Below are 17,975 nucleotides of genomic sequence, written 5' to 3' on the forward strand. Positions count from 1 at the left end.
TGACCTTGACCTTGACATCGTGTAAGAGATCCTAAAACATGGATTAAACATATCTTTATCTGCTGTACTGTAAGAAATTGCCTTGTTTTGATTATTTATTTATTATTTTGTCAAGTTAGGTCATGTTAGGTTGGAGGGGAAAAAAATCAACCTAGGACTAGATAATCCACTTCACTAAAGCCAGTACATGCAAAAGTATATCAGTCATTTTACTTTATACAACCCTGTGACAGAACTCTCACTTTCAACAGGTCAGATGGAATATGAGTTTTCCTCCTGCAGGAGAAAAAAAATAGTTTGTTTGTAAATGCTGTCATTAAAGCCTCAGTGACACAGTCCTAGAGGTCTGTTGGTGACTATATGGAAACCACCGGTTGCTAGGGAAGAATGAGTATTCCCTAACCAGCTGTAAATGATTATTCACAACTCTTGACTCTTGGTAAACTCTGCATTGGTGGACTTCCCTTTCTTTGCATAGAACGAGCAATGCAAGTGGGCGCTGATGCAAAACCACAAACCTGCCTTAGATGGGGTGGAAAATTGAGCCTTGTAGCACAACTCTTACCCCCTTAGATGGCTACTTGGGGTAACCCTTGTTTTTCTTTTCTGAACTGAGTTTTTGTCATATTTCAGGCCCGTTTCCAGAACAAAATGACTGGCTGTGCATCAGAAGTTGGTGAATACGATCTCTCCTTATACACTTTGCCAGGGCTACCCTTGGAAAAACCCAGAACCTATTGAAATGGTCCGGAAACCACCCCTTTACTGCTATATACTGGGCTGACAGAATTCATTGAAGGTATGGGGGAGGCCATTTAAATGTTTCTTACCTTGTAAAAAAGTTTTTTGTTACCTAAGTTGTGTAAAAATAAAAATAAAATCATTTCTTAAAACCATAATTACTACTAACCAAAGTACTTCCTGTGATAAACAGGAAGTGAAAATTTAAATAAAGACAAATAAAAGTAAAGGTAAACTGCAGTCTCAGATGAGACTCAAACATCAACCTTTTAGTTGAATGTTATACATGAAAATAACACATGATCAGTCTCCAGCCTTCTCATATTGCCTTCTTTCAGCCTTTAAAGTGGAATCACTTTTATAGCAACAATTAGTTTGGGTGTTTGTGGTAAGACCGTTCAACCGATCCAATTGTTTTGTTGGAGAAGTTCTTGCACTAACTTTGAAATTACTCATTTCTCCAAAGCCACAGCTAGTCTGTGTGTTCAGCCAACACACACCATGGTCCTCGACTAAAAAGGGAGAAACTGCTGTTTAAGTTTGGTTTATATTTAAAAGACATTGTAAAAAAAAAAAAAATCACAATAACACTTAATTGATAAAATTGCTGCTCTTTCATTGTGGACTCCCTCTGCTTTTTACTTTTACGTTCAAATAAACAGCAGGAAAAGTTCCGCCGTGCTTGCTTCTGGCAGCAAACAATATTCACACTAGCAATGAGCAGCACAGACGAGCGGCCGGAGGAAGCCGAGTTTATTCAATTCAGAGCTGCATGGCAGGGTGAGCCAGAATCATCATTTTAGTTTAAAGATTAGCTACATTACTGAGCATCCTCAATGTTTTACTTTTGAGATGAGGTCACCTGCACAGTGCTCTTATAACACCAAACCCTTTACAGTTGTTGCATTCCAAATGTGCAAATCTCTTACTTTATATCAACGTCAAATTTTTTTTCACATGATGAGAGGATTATAATGTAATGTCAGTTTTGGAGAGTTTTGAGGTGCAATTTCATTGAGCATTTACTGGTCTGGAGAGAGGGAAGCAGATTGCTTTTTATAAGATTATTATTTTTACTATTTCCTTTTGATAACCTAATCAGGTACTCATATTGAGTTGAGGTGCATTGGGCAGACGGAAAGGTGTAGCTGTCGGTGTCTGCCCCCCACCAATTCCTCCGCATACTGTAATCCGCTTCTTGGCAGGTCTGGGGTAACTCTGGGTGTTTTGCAGACTTTCAAAATCCCTCTCTCTCTCTGCTTCATCCTGATTCCAAATACTACATATAAGATGAGGTGATAGAGCATGAATTGCTAAAGCAGCATGGGGGTTAGTCTGGCTAATATGCTGGAATGGATTACTTTTCATGGGCCTGAAGCTGTTCCTGCTAGGAACTGAAGAGCATATAATGGTCCCTTGTAAAACTCCCATGCAATTGGACATGTGTGAGGTCCTGGAGCTTTATAATTCTGAAACTAATTAGCCTCACTTTCACTGCTTTAACCCTTTGTCCCTCACACAGAGACCTGTTCATGAGTACAATACATCGACTTGCAGTTTTATGATTAGCGTGTCTGCTTCTGCACTCAGATTAAGTGCCCTAGGATATTAGACGTGTTCCTCTGAGTGAAGTCATCAAGAAAAGAAAACCCTCTTTGTGACCTCTTCACTCTCCCCACAGCTCCCCACAATTTACTCGGCCTTCATTTCCTTTTATTCTCACATGTTCTCCCTCTTTAACAGTGGCGTCAACATAAACTCGTTCCCCTTTGGACATCTCACGGCTCTTGTAAATGTAAAGGGATATAAAGAGTATTTCATCCTGTAAGGTGTATATCATTGGATGATGTCTGTGAGTGAGCGCCTTTCTGAGAGCTGTTTGATTTGGTGTGCCTGGGTATTTGTAAATGTGTGGTCATGTACATATCATGTGGATCAGTATAAATAGTCTACCTCATGTCTCGACATTAGAAAGAATTATTTACTGTGTTTCCTATGGCTGCTTTATACTTAACTTATGATTCAGTGGAAACACAAATAAGAGGACATTGGGGCTTTTATTGTGGCGGGTCAAAGGGGACTTTTTTTTCCTTTTCTTTTTTCTCCTGAGAAACAACCAAACAAAACTTTTCATACATTTTTCCAGCTGCTGGTAACTAAAATAACAGATGTTAATATCTCATTATATATGCATTAGCTTAGTGGCCACCTTTATGCACACGCAGCCATGTTATGTGAACAGCCGTGCTGTTTCCCTGCTGCTTATTTGCACAATATTGAGTTATTCAAAGCCAGCAAAAATTGTGACCGCAGCTCAAATATTACGCTCGGAGCTGACACCTTAACGTGCCACCGAGGCTGTTGGAGGGATTACCTCATACTAAAGAAGGTGATTCTCGAAGAAAAACATGCTCACTTTTCTCGCCCCTTCATACACAAGCCCTTAGACTCACTACAAACTGTGTTTCGTAACTGCTGTGCAGACCTTCTCTTCTGTCTTTCAATAGACTTTGTGCATTTGTTTTTCTTGACATCTCCAGGTGCATGTATTTCAACTACAAATCCGCTAAGGGCATTAACACTCACTTGTCTAGACTGCAGATTGATTAATAAACCACAAATGTATAAACTGAATTTGAAAAATCTTCTCCCTTTTCTCTCTATTCCAGGGTTGCAATGGCTGTTGTGCCCATTTTCAGCTCCTTTCTCACTCTAAGGGAGCCAATCTTTCATCTCATTGACTTCTCCTCACAAGCAGAGGACTTGAACATGATTTGGGCTCTAGCTGTGTGCCTGAGATGACTATTTTAAGGATATCCACTCTTAACTGACATCACACAGAGCCAAAAGTGTAAAGAAGCGCCCTTGATAGTATCAGAATGTCTCCTCTTTCCAACCTTTGCTTGTTAAATTCACAAAAAAACTGGGCTGATAATGGAAGAGATCCTGGGAATAGGACCTGGGTAAGACTTGTGGGTTCATGGTTGGAGTTAGGAACGGTTATGGTAATGGCTGTGGCTACAGTTTTTCAGAATGGGATGAATCAGCTAAAATATTTGGTCAGGTTTTAAGTGCCGTTCTCCCTGCGAGGCTTGTGGTTTTAACCAAACTATTTAACCGCTATAGGCCTTGGTTGTTCTTGAACCATTTGGTGTTTTTTCTTTCTTTCTTTCTCTCTTTTTTATGAAAGCCGGCATAATGCCCTACATGATGTTAAGGTGATGAGTTCTCCACTCAGGGAGCGGCTCAAATGTTCACCACAAAAACAATCACCTCCTCTTCCCCCCATGACACAGAACCCTCACACTCAGTGTACCTACTGTAATCTGTCTGTGCTGCATGGTTTAGGAAATGTCTGGCGGTCTGGTCCTGCATATGCACAGCTTAGGGGAAATGGAAGCAGAGTACCTTGGAGCTCACCTCCTCAGCGCTGATTATATTAGAAGGTAGATGCAGCAGTAAGGGAATTGTGTCTCCTCGTCTGTCTGAGCAAGCCACTTGAGATGCTTCTGAATTTGGGTTTGGAAGATGCCGAGTCTGCTTTGGCGGCTCAGAGCCTGCGTGGATTAAGGTTTTTGGCTCGTTTTAAGTGATGTCCAATGCATGTTCAAGAAAGGTGATTACCTAAGGGAAATCTATGCTCCATTTGCAAAGCTGCGGTGAAAGAGATGCAAACAAAATGATCTTGTAATTATGACTCCATATGCTATCATCATAATCATCTGATAATATTAACACAGCTAATAATCCTCTTGTTCATACAGTTATGTGGAGAATGCGAGTACGCCCCACAGGTACTCTTGGCTTTTCTCAGAAATGATATGATGATGAGAGATGAAGTGCCCTTCCATAGAAAACCATCAGAGCATGGCTTAAAACGGCCACAGGGAGGTGCAAAGCTGCAAAAGATAGATATAAAGCAGAAGTGATGATCACTTCTGTAACAAAATGAATGAGTGGTGCCCTTTCACCGTTCATTGCGACACTCTCTTTTATTTCTTCGTTAATGTTCCTTTTGTGCTCTGTCCTTGTGTGTTTTTGGCTCTGTTGCTGTATTCTGTCTTTTTTCGGTCAGATCTGTTTTGTATAATGCGTCACCCGTCCTGCCAGACGAAGCTTTCGCGCTGTAACTTTGGATCCTGCTCGTTGTTTAATGGTTGAAAGAGGCTTTCATTCATCATGAGCCCCCTCCACTCCACGTTCAGACTTGGGGTTTGTTATGATGTGTTTTGAATGGAATGATTTCATGTGAAAGTGGGTGAAACTTAACAGGTTTTCAAGTATTTTTAAGCCACCCTGTATAACTGCTTTCTAGAAGTCTTCTGCTTTCTCATGCGTACCAAGAGTGTGTGTTCTGTTACGTGGGTGTTCTTGTGTGAGAGAGAGCTCGTATGAGTCCAGCGGTGGCCAGACAGACGGGATTGCATTTTTAACATCCACTGCAGACCTTTTCTACAAATTAAATACTTGATAAACAGATTGCAAAGGTCTCCCAAGTGCCTGTCTGTGACTTGTCCCTGTTCGTGCACAGTTTCTGTGATGCCTTGCAGAATGGTGGGCATCCAGAGCTGCCTGTTAAATTGCATCTGCACCAAAAACCGCAGACCCCCATACCAGACGAGCTCCCCTGCCAGCCAGCCAGAAAGTCGGCCAGCGACCAAACGGCGTCTTACCAACGCGGCTCTCTTTTTCTCCTGTTTATTTCTCTTAACATCTTTTTCTGCGCTTTCGTGATTTCCCATAGATTACATTTTGATTTGAACACTTATCGAGAGGTCGTTGATTCTTCCTTACAGCATAAGCAAGCATAAACCACAGACTAATCATAATTTGTAAAAGGAACCCCAAAAATTCCCAAACACTTTGATAAATTGCTCTAAAACAGGAATTGAACAATCTAGCTATGCAATTATTAAACAGTCACAAAAAAAAAAAAACACACAGCAGGAGAAAAGCTGTAAAGGAGACCTGGAGTCAGCACATATGGTGGCAATAAACACACCTTTTTTTTCTGAGCATCTGTGATTTAAAAACCACTGTGAATACCCCCAATTACTCCTAATGATGCTGCCAATTAACAGCAATGTGCAATTTTCAGATTAGCAAATGTCAGTTAGTGTTGGCGTGTGCTTTCAGAGTGATCGCTCTTCTTGCTGTTGAATGCAGAGACTAACAAGCTTCAAACTCACAAAATGAACACGACAAGACAGGCATTCATAATAAAAGAAGAGATTTGTGGATGCCATTATTTATTTTTTCATGTAACTACACAGGATGCTGCTATAACACACTGACCGGGAGCCTTATATGATTCATAGTGACTGAGACCTGCTATAGCATGGCTACAGTGGTTCTGAATTCTACTTGTGCTTAAAATAATGACCCAAAGTTATCAAAGTAACTGTCAGAAATCAAACCAGCCTCCAGTGCTGCCACTAAGCCCTATTATTATTCTGTTCCCTAAATGGATGATGAGCCAGTTTAAAGAAAGCAATTCAAGGCACATAGTTTTTCATGGCTGTGCGGTGCATTGTCTTGTTCTTTCTGAGTTTTTAAGCGCGACATGGTTGGCATTTAAAAACAAGCAGCGTGAGCCTGAAATGACATTTTGCATGTCACACCATCACAAAATAACTCCTGACAGTCATCTGTTCAAAGACAGCTGATTAAAAGAGTTCACGGGAGAGTTGCAGTGGAAACAGGAGTCTTTAACACGCTGCTTGAAGCCAGCACACCTACAGTAGCTGCTGGTCAGCAGTCTGATTGTGGTTGTGAAAATGAAGAAATGAAAGTTACGCAGTTGCCAAGTGCCATCTAAACCAAACACAGCCTTAGACTATGCTGAACAAATACTATACTGTAATAACTGTATGTTATTTTTGTGCCTAAATAATGTGTTTGCTCATGCTTCAGAAACCTGAAGTAAATTCATTTAACAGCCATTACCAATAAATGTACACTCACGGAGCTAAATTCTCGCATCACTTAAGTGATTTTCTGAATGTCTGGCATTGTAAAATGTTCAGTAAGATGGACCAAAGAGTGAAAGTGGGTTTTATTTTTCTGTGTCCTCTCTCTGTTCCCTTCAGTTCTTTGCGTGTGACACCTAAAGCCTGGGATGCTGTTGACCATGCTGCTGGCTCCTGTCTCTGTGCTACTGATGCTTGTGGTGCCTGCTTTTGCCGGAGGGTACGCCCCCATACCCCACATGAAGTACATTCAGCCCATGATGAAGGGGCCTATTGGACCTCCGTTTCGCGAGGGCAAAGGACATTATGTTGGTGAGTAGTTCCTGTGAGTATGTCATATGTAGCCCTTTTATGTCTCATTTGGTCCTCTAAAAGCAGTCTAATAGGTCCCCTCACACTTTACTGATTGGTCATTTAGGTCATTGGAAAACGCTGATAACTGCCATTTTACAACCTCCGTTCCAAAAAAGTTGCAACACTGTATAAAATGTAAATCAAAAAAACAGATTGTACAGATTTGTAAAACTCATAAAGTTGTAAAGAAAAGCATCTGGACTTCTTTAAGTTGCTTGAAGACGTTTCACCTCTCATCCGAGAAGCTTCTTCAGTTCTAAGGTCAAATGGTGGAGAGTCCCAGATATAAACCTAGTGGGAGTGTCCCCCCACAGAGGGACAAAAGGACCCCCTGATGATCCTCTAATCGCCTGAGACAAGGTGTGAAACTGGGTGTGGGTTCCAATCAGCCAGGGTTTCGGGTGAGTTCATTGTGAAACCTGGCCCCACCTTATCATGCGAATTCCTGAGGTCAGATGGCCCAGGATGTGAGTGGGCGTTAAGGCGTCTGGGAAAGGGAACTCAAAACTGGATTATAGATGGCAGACAGTTGGTGTCGTAAACCCCCGCCTCTGTTCAAAGATGGTCGCTCACAGTGGACGTAAATGGCTTCTTTCACTCCTCTTTCAAACCATCTGTCCTCTCTGTCCAAAATGTGAACATTGGCATCCTCGAAAGAGTGTCCTTTATCCTTAAGATGCAGATGGACAGCTGAGTCTTGTCCTGTGGAGGTGGCTCTTCTGTGTTGTGTCATGCGCTTGTGAAGTGGCTGTTTGGTCTCTCCAATGTAGAGGTCTGGACATTCCTCGCTGCACTGTACAGCATACACCACATTGTTAAGTCTGTGTTTTGGAGTTTTGTCTTTCGGGTGAACCAGTTTTTGACACAACAACATTGTCATCCCCTATGTAGCCGGTGTATCAGAAAAACTCAGATTAATGCTCATCGTGCAAAGAACTCAACATGGTCCAGAAATGCTGCCGACTTCTCTGGACCAAAGCTCATTTAAAAGGGACTGAGGCAAAGTGGGAAACTGTTTTTTGTTAAAACAAATCAGAAAAATTGTGTTTTTAGAAAACATGCATCCTCTGCACTAAAGAGGAGAGGGACTATCCTGCTTGTTATCAGTGATCAGTTTAATGGCCTGCATCTCTGTTGGTATGGGGGTGCATTAACACCTATGGAACTAGCAGCTTGCACGATGCTCGATGCTGAAAGTAAAATACAGGTTTTAGAGAAACACACAGTATGCGCCCGTCTTGATGACGTCTTTTTCAGGGAAGGCCTTGAATATTTGAGAAAGACAATGTTGAACTGCATACTGCATCTGTTACAACAGCGCAGCTTTGTAGTAGAAGAGTGCGGATTCTAAACTGGCCTGCCTTCTGTCCAGACCACCTTAACAAAAAACACAACAAAAACCCAGGACTGTTAAACAGCTAGAATCCTCTATCAGGCAAGAATGGGACAACATTCCTTTCCCAAAAGTCCAGCGGTTGGTCTCCTCAGTTCTAACTCATTTATAGACGGTTGTTTAAAGAAGAGAGGATGCTATACAATGAGAAACACTGCGCTGTCCCAACATTTATGAAACGTTTACCTGACATCAAATTCAAAATATGACCTTAGTATTTTCTTAAGATGGTACATTTTCTCGGTTTATACATTTGATGTTTTCTAAAAGTTTTTTTTTAAATTTAAATAAAATATGGGGTTTTGAGATTTGCATATGATTGCATTCAGTGTTTTATAAAACACACATTTTACATTTTACACAGCATCCCACCCGTTTTTGAAACTGGGGTTATGAACTACCTCCATAAAATGTAGCCTTATGTCTAAAGCACCAAATCACATGAAGCTCTGATTGCACATTGTGTGCTAAAATCGCTCGTCTTACCAACTGGATATCACCATTTATTACATATCCCCCAGGAGAGAATGTAAAAAAAAAAATCTAGAAAAGATTAAATCAGTTCTAATCTAACTCGAACTACACCATTCGCAAGGCCAGTGGCACCATAATTAAAAGATATAGGGCATAATAGAGCATCAAATTGGAATATGTCATTGGTCTTTGCTGGAATTCACCTTTCAGTAGGTGTCACCAGAACCACGTTTTTGCACTTGGTCTGACAGACAGGCTAATAAGATGACAACTGTCCCAGTCATGGCAGACAAAAAAAATCAAAGACCTATACAAGGAGTGTATCTCAGCTAAAGGCATGCTTTGTATAAATAGAATTGAAAAGAATGTGGCAGAAGTTGGATTTCTGATATATGTGGTACATTGAATATGAGCTTGCTGCCACTGTGTGGTAATGTGTCCACACTGCATTACTAATGAAATTATTCAGTCCTCTAATGGAGCAGCTGACTGCCTCTTTTCCACAGTCGGCTAAGACAGCCTGACTTTTTGGGTTGGCTTAATATCTCAAAAAATAATGCCATATCATTATCTCTGGTTTGAGGCACCTAATTTTTCTTCTGTGTGTGCTATATTAACGGTGCTGTAAAATGTTATATGTTCAAGTTTTTCCTAACAACCTAATCTTCTGACTGCTTGTGCTCCCCATCCTATCAGAGGGACTGCATTTATTTAAATGTAAACATTCATAAATGTACAATACTACAGTGTGCACAGTGCATAGCATGCTTTTACTACTTTGTTTTAGATTTTATAGCTTTTCTCAGTTTTGTTGGCTCACTTCTCAAACAAACAACAGTTGAAGTTAGCAAAAAATAATTAGAGAAAGTCTTGAATGAATGAAATGAAAGAGAAACAGTGAGAGCATTTAGCATTCTCAGCACAGCTCCCTACAGTGTGAACAGGTTTTGGCTGTTTAACACTTTTTGAAGTAGGTTGTGTCTCAGTTGAACAGCTTTATTCTCCAGAATTATTTCTGTGAGTCATCTGATGCTGTGTAATAAATTTAGTTGTTTTTTTTTAACTCTGCGATCCCACAGTTGATTAGTGAGAAGTGACTTGAGCACATCAGAGTTATGAAAATGTGTCAACATGAAGGACCAGGTACTCAGGTAAACATTTTACAGAGGAAAGAGGATGCCCATAGATAAGACATATGGAGGGATAAGCCCCTGTGTGAGGTTACTGAGAAGCTGTGGCACTGTGGACTAGTTCTGTTCTGTGCACTGCTCTATAAATTGTCTGTGTTTTTTTTCTCTTTACTTTGTTGTGTGACCACTGCAGGAAAAATAAAATCGCTCTCTAAAAGTACATGCAAATGTAAGTGCTCTTTTGCATTACAAAGCAGCATGTAAAGCCTCTTGTGCTGTTTATATCAGCGTAGTATAGCATTCACTTCGATACACAACAGAAGTCAGTTACCCCAGAAAATAATAGTCTGGTACGGTGCAGTTCTTCTGAATTATTTTGGCATATTTGTCTTAACATTTTTGAAATTTCTTTTTTTTTTTTCATTTCACATAACAGCTCATACATGTAGCAAAACAACCCACAAACAGCTGCATCTCATCCCAAACATTAAATTATGTGTCAAAATTAGGGAGCTGTCAGTAAGTAAGTTTTAGCCACTATGTAAATTATAGTGGTCAAAATGTTTACACACTTTGTCAGATTCTGAAATGCTGAAATCCTCATCTTCTAATTTCCTAAAAGTCTTTTCATGCAAGCTGTCACAGCAAATTCTTACTGTACCAAACCATTTCCTCCTATGGTCACACAATACACTAAACTACAGTAAAAACAAACAAACAAACAAAAAAACCTTAATATACACAACACTATACAGAACAAAATATGTAGCATAACAATAGCAAAAAAGAAAATATTATCCTGCTATGTGCAGGAAGAAAACAGCTCTGTGGATCACTATGCAGCCTGTCAGTCCTTTTTCTTTGGCCTCATATTTTCACAGACCTCACACATTATGCTATCCCTTGCAGTAAAACAGCAATTGTGCTAAGTCATTTGCAAACACTAGCAATGATCTTTCTGGTGTGCTCAATAGCAAACTGCTTGAAAATTTCAGCTGTCTGTAGGGGGCAATATTGGTCCATGGTTCCATTAGGAATGCCATGAACTATTTCTGGAAAGTGTTCAAAGGCCTGGCAAGGGTGACATTCTAGGGATGAACAGGATGCAGCAAACAGGAAACCACATCAACCTTAAACCAAGGTTTAAGAATAACAATTCATATGACTAAAGGACTGAATGGATCAGATAGGGCAAGCTCATCAAGTAATAGACATTTTGCAATCAACCTCAGTTCTATTTGACAAAGATCTCCTTGTTATTAGCTAACATTCACCATTTAATCAGACTTGGAGTGCAATAGACAGGAACTGTGTTGCTAAGTAACTGTGTTATTTGTTTTTTTTTTCCTGTTTAAGCCTGGCTGTGTTGCACTCCACTGTTATAGGAAAGATTAATGACAGAGTTTACAACCTGTGGCACACTTTTAATGCTGTTTTCCTCTATGGTTCAAAATCAAAAGTAAACTCCAATAACCTTAACAGGAACTCCAACTGAGTCAGTTAGGACAACATCAAAGGTAACTCAGTGACAAGTGTTTGTCACTTGTGATTACATAACAAGTGATGGACTGGTGACCTTTCCAGAATTTAGTCTAATAGAGTACCTTCAGACTGGGTAATATTCAGCCACTCACAGCACTGATAAAGTAAAAGAAAATGAAATGGAAATGAATTATGCCACTGATTAAGATATGACTTTTCAGTCTCTAAACTCATACTGAAGTATGCAAAGTATTAATTTCTTAGATAATAATCATGTAATATATTTTGTGTATTTCTCGAATTTTCAGTGTTTCTTGTATGTAGATAATTAATTCTTTGATTTCACAACAGAAGAACACAACCAGCCTGGTTTTATGCCTTCTCTTTGTAGTACTAGTTAAACTCTTATTTAAAAAATTACCCAGTATTTTTACAAATGAAAAATTTCTTCAATAAAAAATATCTTTTGATTCAAACAGTTCTTTAATGATAAACTCACAGACACTTGTTGATTGAAAAGATGGATAGTCTGTCAGTTTCCATAACAGCTAAGTACAAAGTAGTATAAAGTAGTCTAGAGAATCTTATCTATTCTTCTCAAAGAATTCAACTAATTGTATTACAGATAGTTATTAAAATCCAGTCACCATAGTAGTGTGGATTGAGATGACATCTTTTCTCTCGGACATCAGCAATTTAAAAAAATACTTACTTAAAGTACTTAATAATAATGATGATGATGATGATGATGATGATGATGATAATAATAATACCTGTAACAGTAGTCCTAACAACCTGTACATATTTTTTCTAGATATGCCACCCATGATGGAAGTGAAGGGGGAACCCGGCCCCCAAGGGAAACCAGGACCAAGAGGTCCCCCTGGACAACCAGGCGTTCCAGGGAAACCTGGACTGGGAAAGCCTGGTTCCCAAGGCCCACCAGGTCCTCAGGGACCTTCAGGCTTTACGGGAATTGGTAAGCCTGGACTTCCGGGACTCCCAGGAAAGATTGGGCCAAAGGGGATGCCTGGGGTTAATGGTGAGGTAGGCCCTCGTGGTGAACCAGGTCTCCGTGGTCCTCCCGGGCATCCTGGGCTTCCTGGCCCAGCTGGACTGTCCTTGAATGGGAAACCTGGGCTTCCAGGTATGAGAGGCCCCCCTGGGGTCCATGGCGAGCCAGGAATAAAGGGTATAGCTGGCCCACCAGGTGATCGTGGGCCTAAGGGCGAGAATGGAAATGGGAATCCAGGGCTTCCAGGTCTAAGGGGTTCTCCTGGCCCAAAAGGGAGTATTGGACCACCTGGTCCTTCAGGTATTGGCACACCAGGACTAAAAGGTTTGCCTGGAGTACCTGGTCCTAAAGGTGATAATGGACTCCCAGGTGATCAAGGACTCCCAGGAGAGGCAGGGCCCCCGGGACTACAAGGTTTGCCAGGGCCAGTTGGGTTGGGGAAGCCTGGGCTAGATGGACTTCCTGGAGCACCAGGTCCACAAGGTCCAAAAGGTGAATCTGGGGCCAGGGGTACTCCTGGAATGCCTGGAACTAATGGCTATGGAAAACCTGGTCCAAATGGACTAAAAGGAGAAAAGGGACATGGTGGATTTCCAGGTCTCCCGGGGGATAAAGGAGAACAAGGACCAACTGGACTAGTTGGGAAGCCAGGACTTGATGGACAACCAGGACCATCAGGACTTCAAGGTCCAATGGGATTGCCAGGAAAACATGGAATACCAGGACAGAAGGGAGAGCTCGGGCCCCGGGGTCCTCCTGGACTGCCTGGCCTTCGAGGTGACCAAGGCCCCAATGGACACTCTGGAAAACCTGGTATGCCTGGGGAAAAGGGCATCCCTGGGCCCAATGGTCCTATCGGAAAACCTGGACCTAAAGGTGAGGCTGGGCATATTGGCCCCCCTGGGAATCCTGGTATAACAGGTGCCCCGGGGCCTAAAGGGGAGTCAGGGTTTATGGGAATTCCAGGCCCCAGGGGCCAGTCGGGCATTCCTGGTCTTCAGGGGCCCATGGGTCCCATGGGTCCACAGGGTCCCCCTGGCCTAAAGGGTGAACAAGGACTTCCAGGGCCTCCAGGGCTGGGCAAGTTGGGTGAGAAAGGTCCTATAGGTCCCCAGGGTCCTCCAGGGAAACAAGGCTCCCCTGGACTTAATGGCATACCTGGGCCTCCTGGCCCTCCAGGACCCCCTGGCCCTCCAGGAAATGGCCATACAGTTGTTGCAGGGCCAGAGAGTTCAAAGTTAGATGGGGGAGAAATTCCAGATGACAGAAAAGGCCCTGCATATAGTCAAGTTCCATTGTCCGCCTCTGTGGCACCAGCCTTCACAGCTGTCCTTACCACACCATTCCCTCCTTCAGGCATGCCAATCAAATTTGACAGGACCCTCTACAATGGGCAAAATGCCTACAGCTCTTCTACTGGCATATTCACTGCTCCTTTATCTGGTATATACTACTTTGCATACCACATGCATGTAAAGGGAACTAGCCTGTGGGTAGCATTGTATAAGAACAATGTACCAGCCACTTACACATATGATGAATACAAGAAAGGCTACATGGACCAGGCATCTGGTAGTGCAGTCTTAGAGCTGAAGGAGGGTGACCAGGTATGGGTCCAGATGCCTTCAGATCAGGCAAATGGCCTATATTCTACAGAGTACATCCATTCTTCCTTCTCAGGATTCTTGCTCTGTCCCACATAACCCTATCTTTTCCTTAAAAGATGTTGCTAGATTGGCACCTCAGTGCAGCCCTTAACCTAAAATACCTGCAGCCATTATAGAAACACAAAACCCATAAAATACTCAATATTATTGCCATAGTCTTTATCTGTCTCGCCCTCAACAGCACAAGCAAAACAAAAACTTTGTGAATGAAGTGAGTTTTTAAAGGCAGGGGAAGGAATTTCATACTGTGTTCTTTATTTCAGTGTCCTTCAAATGTGTGTTTTAATTGTGTTTTATGTTTGTGTTTTTTTAAGCTTTTAGCTTATTTTAATTATTATATTGTCATAATTTTATTGTTATTATTTGGTCCATGTCATCATTGTTGTTGTTGTTGTTTATTGGATTCAGACTATTTAGTGCCTTACTTTTTAATGTGCTAGAAACCTTCCCGTGTGACTGCACAACCTGCCCACATGCTCTGACACAAGGACGACATCACCAAACTCTGATGGGGGGAGGGGGAGGTCATCGCTGCAGTCATGTTGCCCTGGTGTGTTATTTAAATCATGAATTGCTAGAATTATATTGAAAAGCCAAAATACAACACAATAAATATAGGCATACATTACAATACCAAAACGAAGTATTTGGTGTGGTGTGTTACTATTAAGTTTTACTGAAATTTTTAGGATTTTAAATTGTTGCTACATAAAAAAAAGTTGTGATTGAACTCAGCAACAGTTGGTTTTAGGGTGAGATATATTTAATGATAGTGAACATATGCACCTGTTCAGGGAGTTTCTCTGCTTCACTATGCATTTAGTAACCTACAAATTTCAAATAATAGGTCTTCCTCTTTCTTGTAATTTAGTTTACATGCAGTTCAGAACAATTAATTCTACAAATAAACATGACCTCACATTTAACGAGGTAGACACCATTAAATTGCCCTTTAAATAGATCAGCACCACCAAGCAAGACCCCTGCATCACCCCCCACCATCATTCTTTAGGACATTGTTAAAAATGTACACAGTCAGTGTTCACAGGCCAGAAAATAGATAGTGTCTATGGACAAATGGACAGTAAGGACACACATACTGCTGATTCAATGGCCTGTTTCCTTCTGTTTTCCTTCTGTTGATCTGGTTTCATCACTATCCCAGGCATCCTGTTCACACATTCTAACCATCACATCACTGATTTCTAATGTCATTAAAAACCCTTTCCCTGATTCCAAGGGAACCGTCTGCACTGCCACATTAGAAAAAAAATATAATCCTTTAACAACATGATGCAAAATCCACAAAGATTTTGAAAACCTGAGTCTGCTGAGAAAACAAGGAGGCAAAAGGATAAGTAAACAACAACAACAATTCAATTACGTCCTTCACTGCCAGTTTCTGTGTTGTTTGTGATAGATGTCAGGCAAATAAGAGCAATTTTTAATCATTTGTAGCTCTGAATGACAGGATTTTCTAGTTATTTCTAAATCAAATGTGTCAAAAATTGCTTAACTGCTGAGCTTAGTGTAACATCTGTGGCCAGGATGTTTCAGAACCGGATAATGTCAAAGTGCACGGCTGGAAATGAGAATCAATTTGCCTTTAGTCCATAAATAAGTGAAAGGGTCTGACTGGGGCCTGAAGATTGTGAAATGCAGGTTGTGTAACATTTTAACAAAACCACGCCAGATTTCTGGGAGAGGTGGTAGGTCAGAGGTGTGTTTATTCATTTCTGTTGGATGAAGTATTAAAGATCCACTCTGTGCATGCGTGCACTTGTATGCTTAGTAGGTATACCCTTCAGCCCGTCACTGTGTCACTGCGTGCGTTTGTGTGTGCGGATTTGTCACAATGTTCCCTTGGCGTTCAGGTCCCGAAAACGTTAGCGAGGATAATAATAAACTAAAATTAAGTTACAAAACTGTAGGAACGGCTTACAGTCCCATCAATGTTCCACCAGAAGATTTTGAGTTGTGTTTTTTGTTTTAAAGAGAATCTTGTAGAAGATTTACTTTACAACACTCTAAAGATGAAAGGTGTAAAGGCGTGCAATAACTACTTTGTGCCAAGTCACGAACCAGCAATTTTTTTTTTTAAAAAGACATAAAAAAAGACATACTATGAAATGTACAAAATGTTTATTCACCAGTTGTAGTTACGAATCACAAAAGATAATAAAATCTAGGCAAAACAAAACAAAGGTTGGTGCTTCTATCTAACTTGTGCCGCCCTGACGCTCGTAAACACTGAATTATGACTACCTTACATCATGATGGAAGAATGTCAATGTACACGAGCATGGTGCCAAACATTTAGCCTTCCCATTAGAATGAATGTATAATGTTTGACTGTTTTATGGTGGGTCACAGTGCATAAACAGTAACTCTTCACGTCGCTTTGGAAAATTAGTGTGAGGATAAGGCTTAATCAGTATTTCTATTTCTATGTAATGCACTTACTCTTAGCCCTTTCTGTCTCATAACATGAACACATCGACAACTGCTATGTATCATTGTTGCTATGTGAGTCTACAAAGCAGTCTCGTTATGTACTGTATGTTGCCTTTTATTTTTTTTGAATCACCTCCTCTTTTTCGACACACGGTGAAACGGTGATGAGAGTTACATGCGGCTGTTACGCTCTGTCCTCATATTTTCTTAGACAATGTCACTTGCTTGCTGAGTTTGCTCTGTGTGCAAATCATTTAACAAGTGTCACTGAGATCCATGTACCGCAAATGTTTTGTTTTTCTTTATTAGGAAAAAAAAGAAAAAAAATCACAAAAGCCTTGCTTCGGTTCTTAAGGGATATATGTTTGTTTTAGTTTCAGTATACAAACGGCCATTCCCATTTGCACATGAAATTAATGAAGATGTATTTATACATTTATGATAATTTAATAGGGATGCCAAAACTGACCACCGAAGCCTGGGACATATAAATGGTATTTAACAGCATCGATGAGTTAAGAGCATTTACAACTTGTAGTTAGCATTCTAGAGTTGTTTGTGAAGGATTATTTGTATTATTTTCTATTTGTGTAATGTACAATGTATCAACGTATAGTTTTTTTTTGTCTTACAAGGCTATTGTGTGCACTATGCAATAGAATTTGGGTATAAAATGCACTCCTTTTTGATTGAAAATGTTTGTCTGCTTATACAAAATCTACAGTACTTGATTGTATTGATACCACGTCAATAAAAACAAAGAAAAAAATGCCTTGGATGCTGGCGTGAAACTTCATTGACTTTCTGTTGTATGGTTATGTAACAAAGAAAATATATATTAACTGGAATACAGAGGCTACTACTACATCTTAAAAAAAATCAGTAACACTTAGTAAAAATTCAGTAGCTCGTGTGCGGAGCAATCTGTTGCACGTAAAAGAACTGACACTAGAGGGAGATATACAATTATAAACAGCGTTTCAGGCCTCAGAGAGATGGGTGATTGCATAGTAAGTTTAGGACTGAAAAGAGGAACAGGTAGACTTTTCCTTTTCAGGTCAGCTCGCTGGATGTAGATGGAAGCAACACATATCTTTGCATAAATATTTTGCATGTTGAATATATGGGTTATCACGTAAGCAGAAGAGTATAAATGGATGGATAGATAACTACATTAAATGTGGATAAACAAACATATGAATGAGCTGGCTTTTAATTAAAACAACTAAACTAACTCTGATGCGTGACTGGAGGCGATTCAACAGTCTGTACTTTTCGAAACAAAACGGTTCTTGT

The 17,975-nt window shown here is 40.6% G+C and overlaps 1 protein-coding gene across 3 annotated transcripts in view; it reads left to right on the top strand.

Moving 5' to 3' along the window:
* The window catches only part of col8a2 (collagen, type VIII, alpha 2), a 53,007-nt gene extending 35,569 nt beyond the window's left edge, over positions 1 to 17,438 (top strand). For all 3 annotated transcript variants that reach the window (XM_085396288.1, XM_085396289.1, XM_085396290.1), the window contains 2 exons: positions 6,831 to 7,022; positions 12,358 to 17,438. In XM_085396288.1, the coding sequence (XP_085252414.1) occupies positions 6,860 to 7,022; positions 12,358 to 14,261 (2,067 nt within the window). In that variant the 5' untranslated portion in view covers positions 6,831 to 6,859 and the 3' untranslated portion in view covers positions 14,262 to 17,438. The remainder of the gene's footprint in view (positions 1 to 6,830; positions 7,023 to 12,357) is intronic.
* The last annotated feature ends 537 nt before the right edge of the window (positions 17,439 to 17,975 follow it).

This window comes from Rhamphochromis longiceps, linkage group LG22 (assembly GCF_057381845.1).
Source record: "Rhamphochromis longiceps isolate RC_006_pf linkage group LG22, R_longiceps_female_GT1.1, whole genome shotgun sequence".
Classification (NCBI taxonomy): domain Eukaryota; kingdom Metazoa; phylum Chordata; class Actinopteri; order Cichliformes; family Cichlidae; genus Rhamphochromis; species Rhamphochromis longiceps.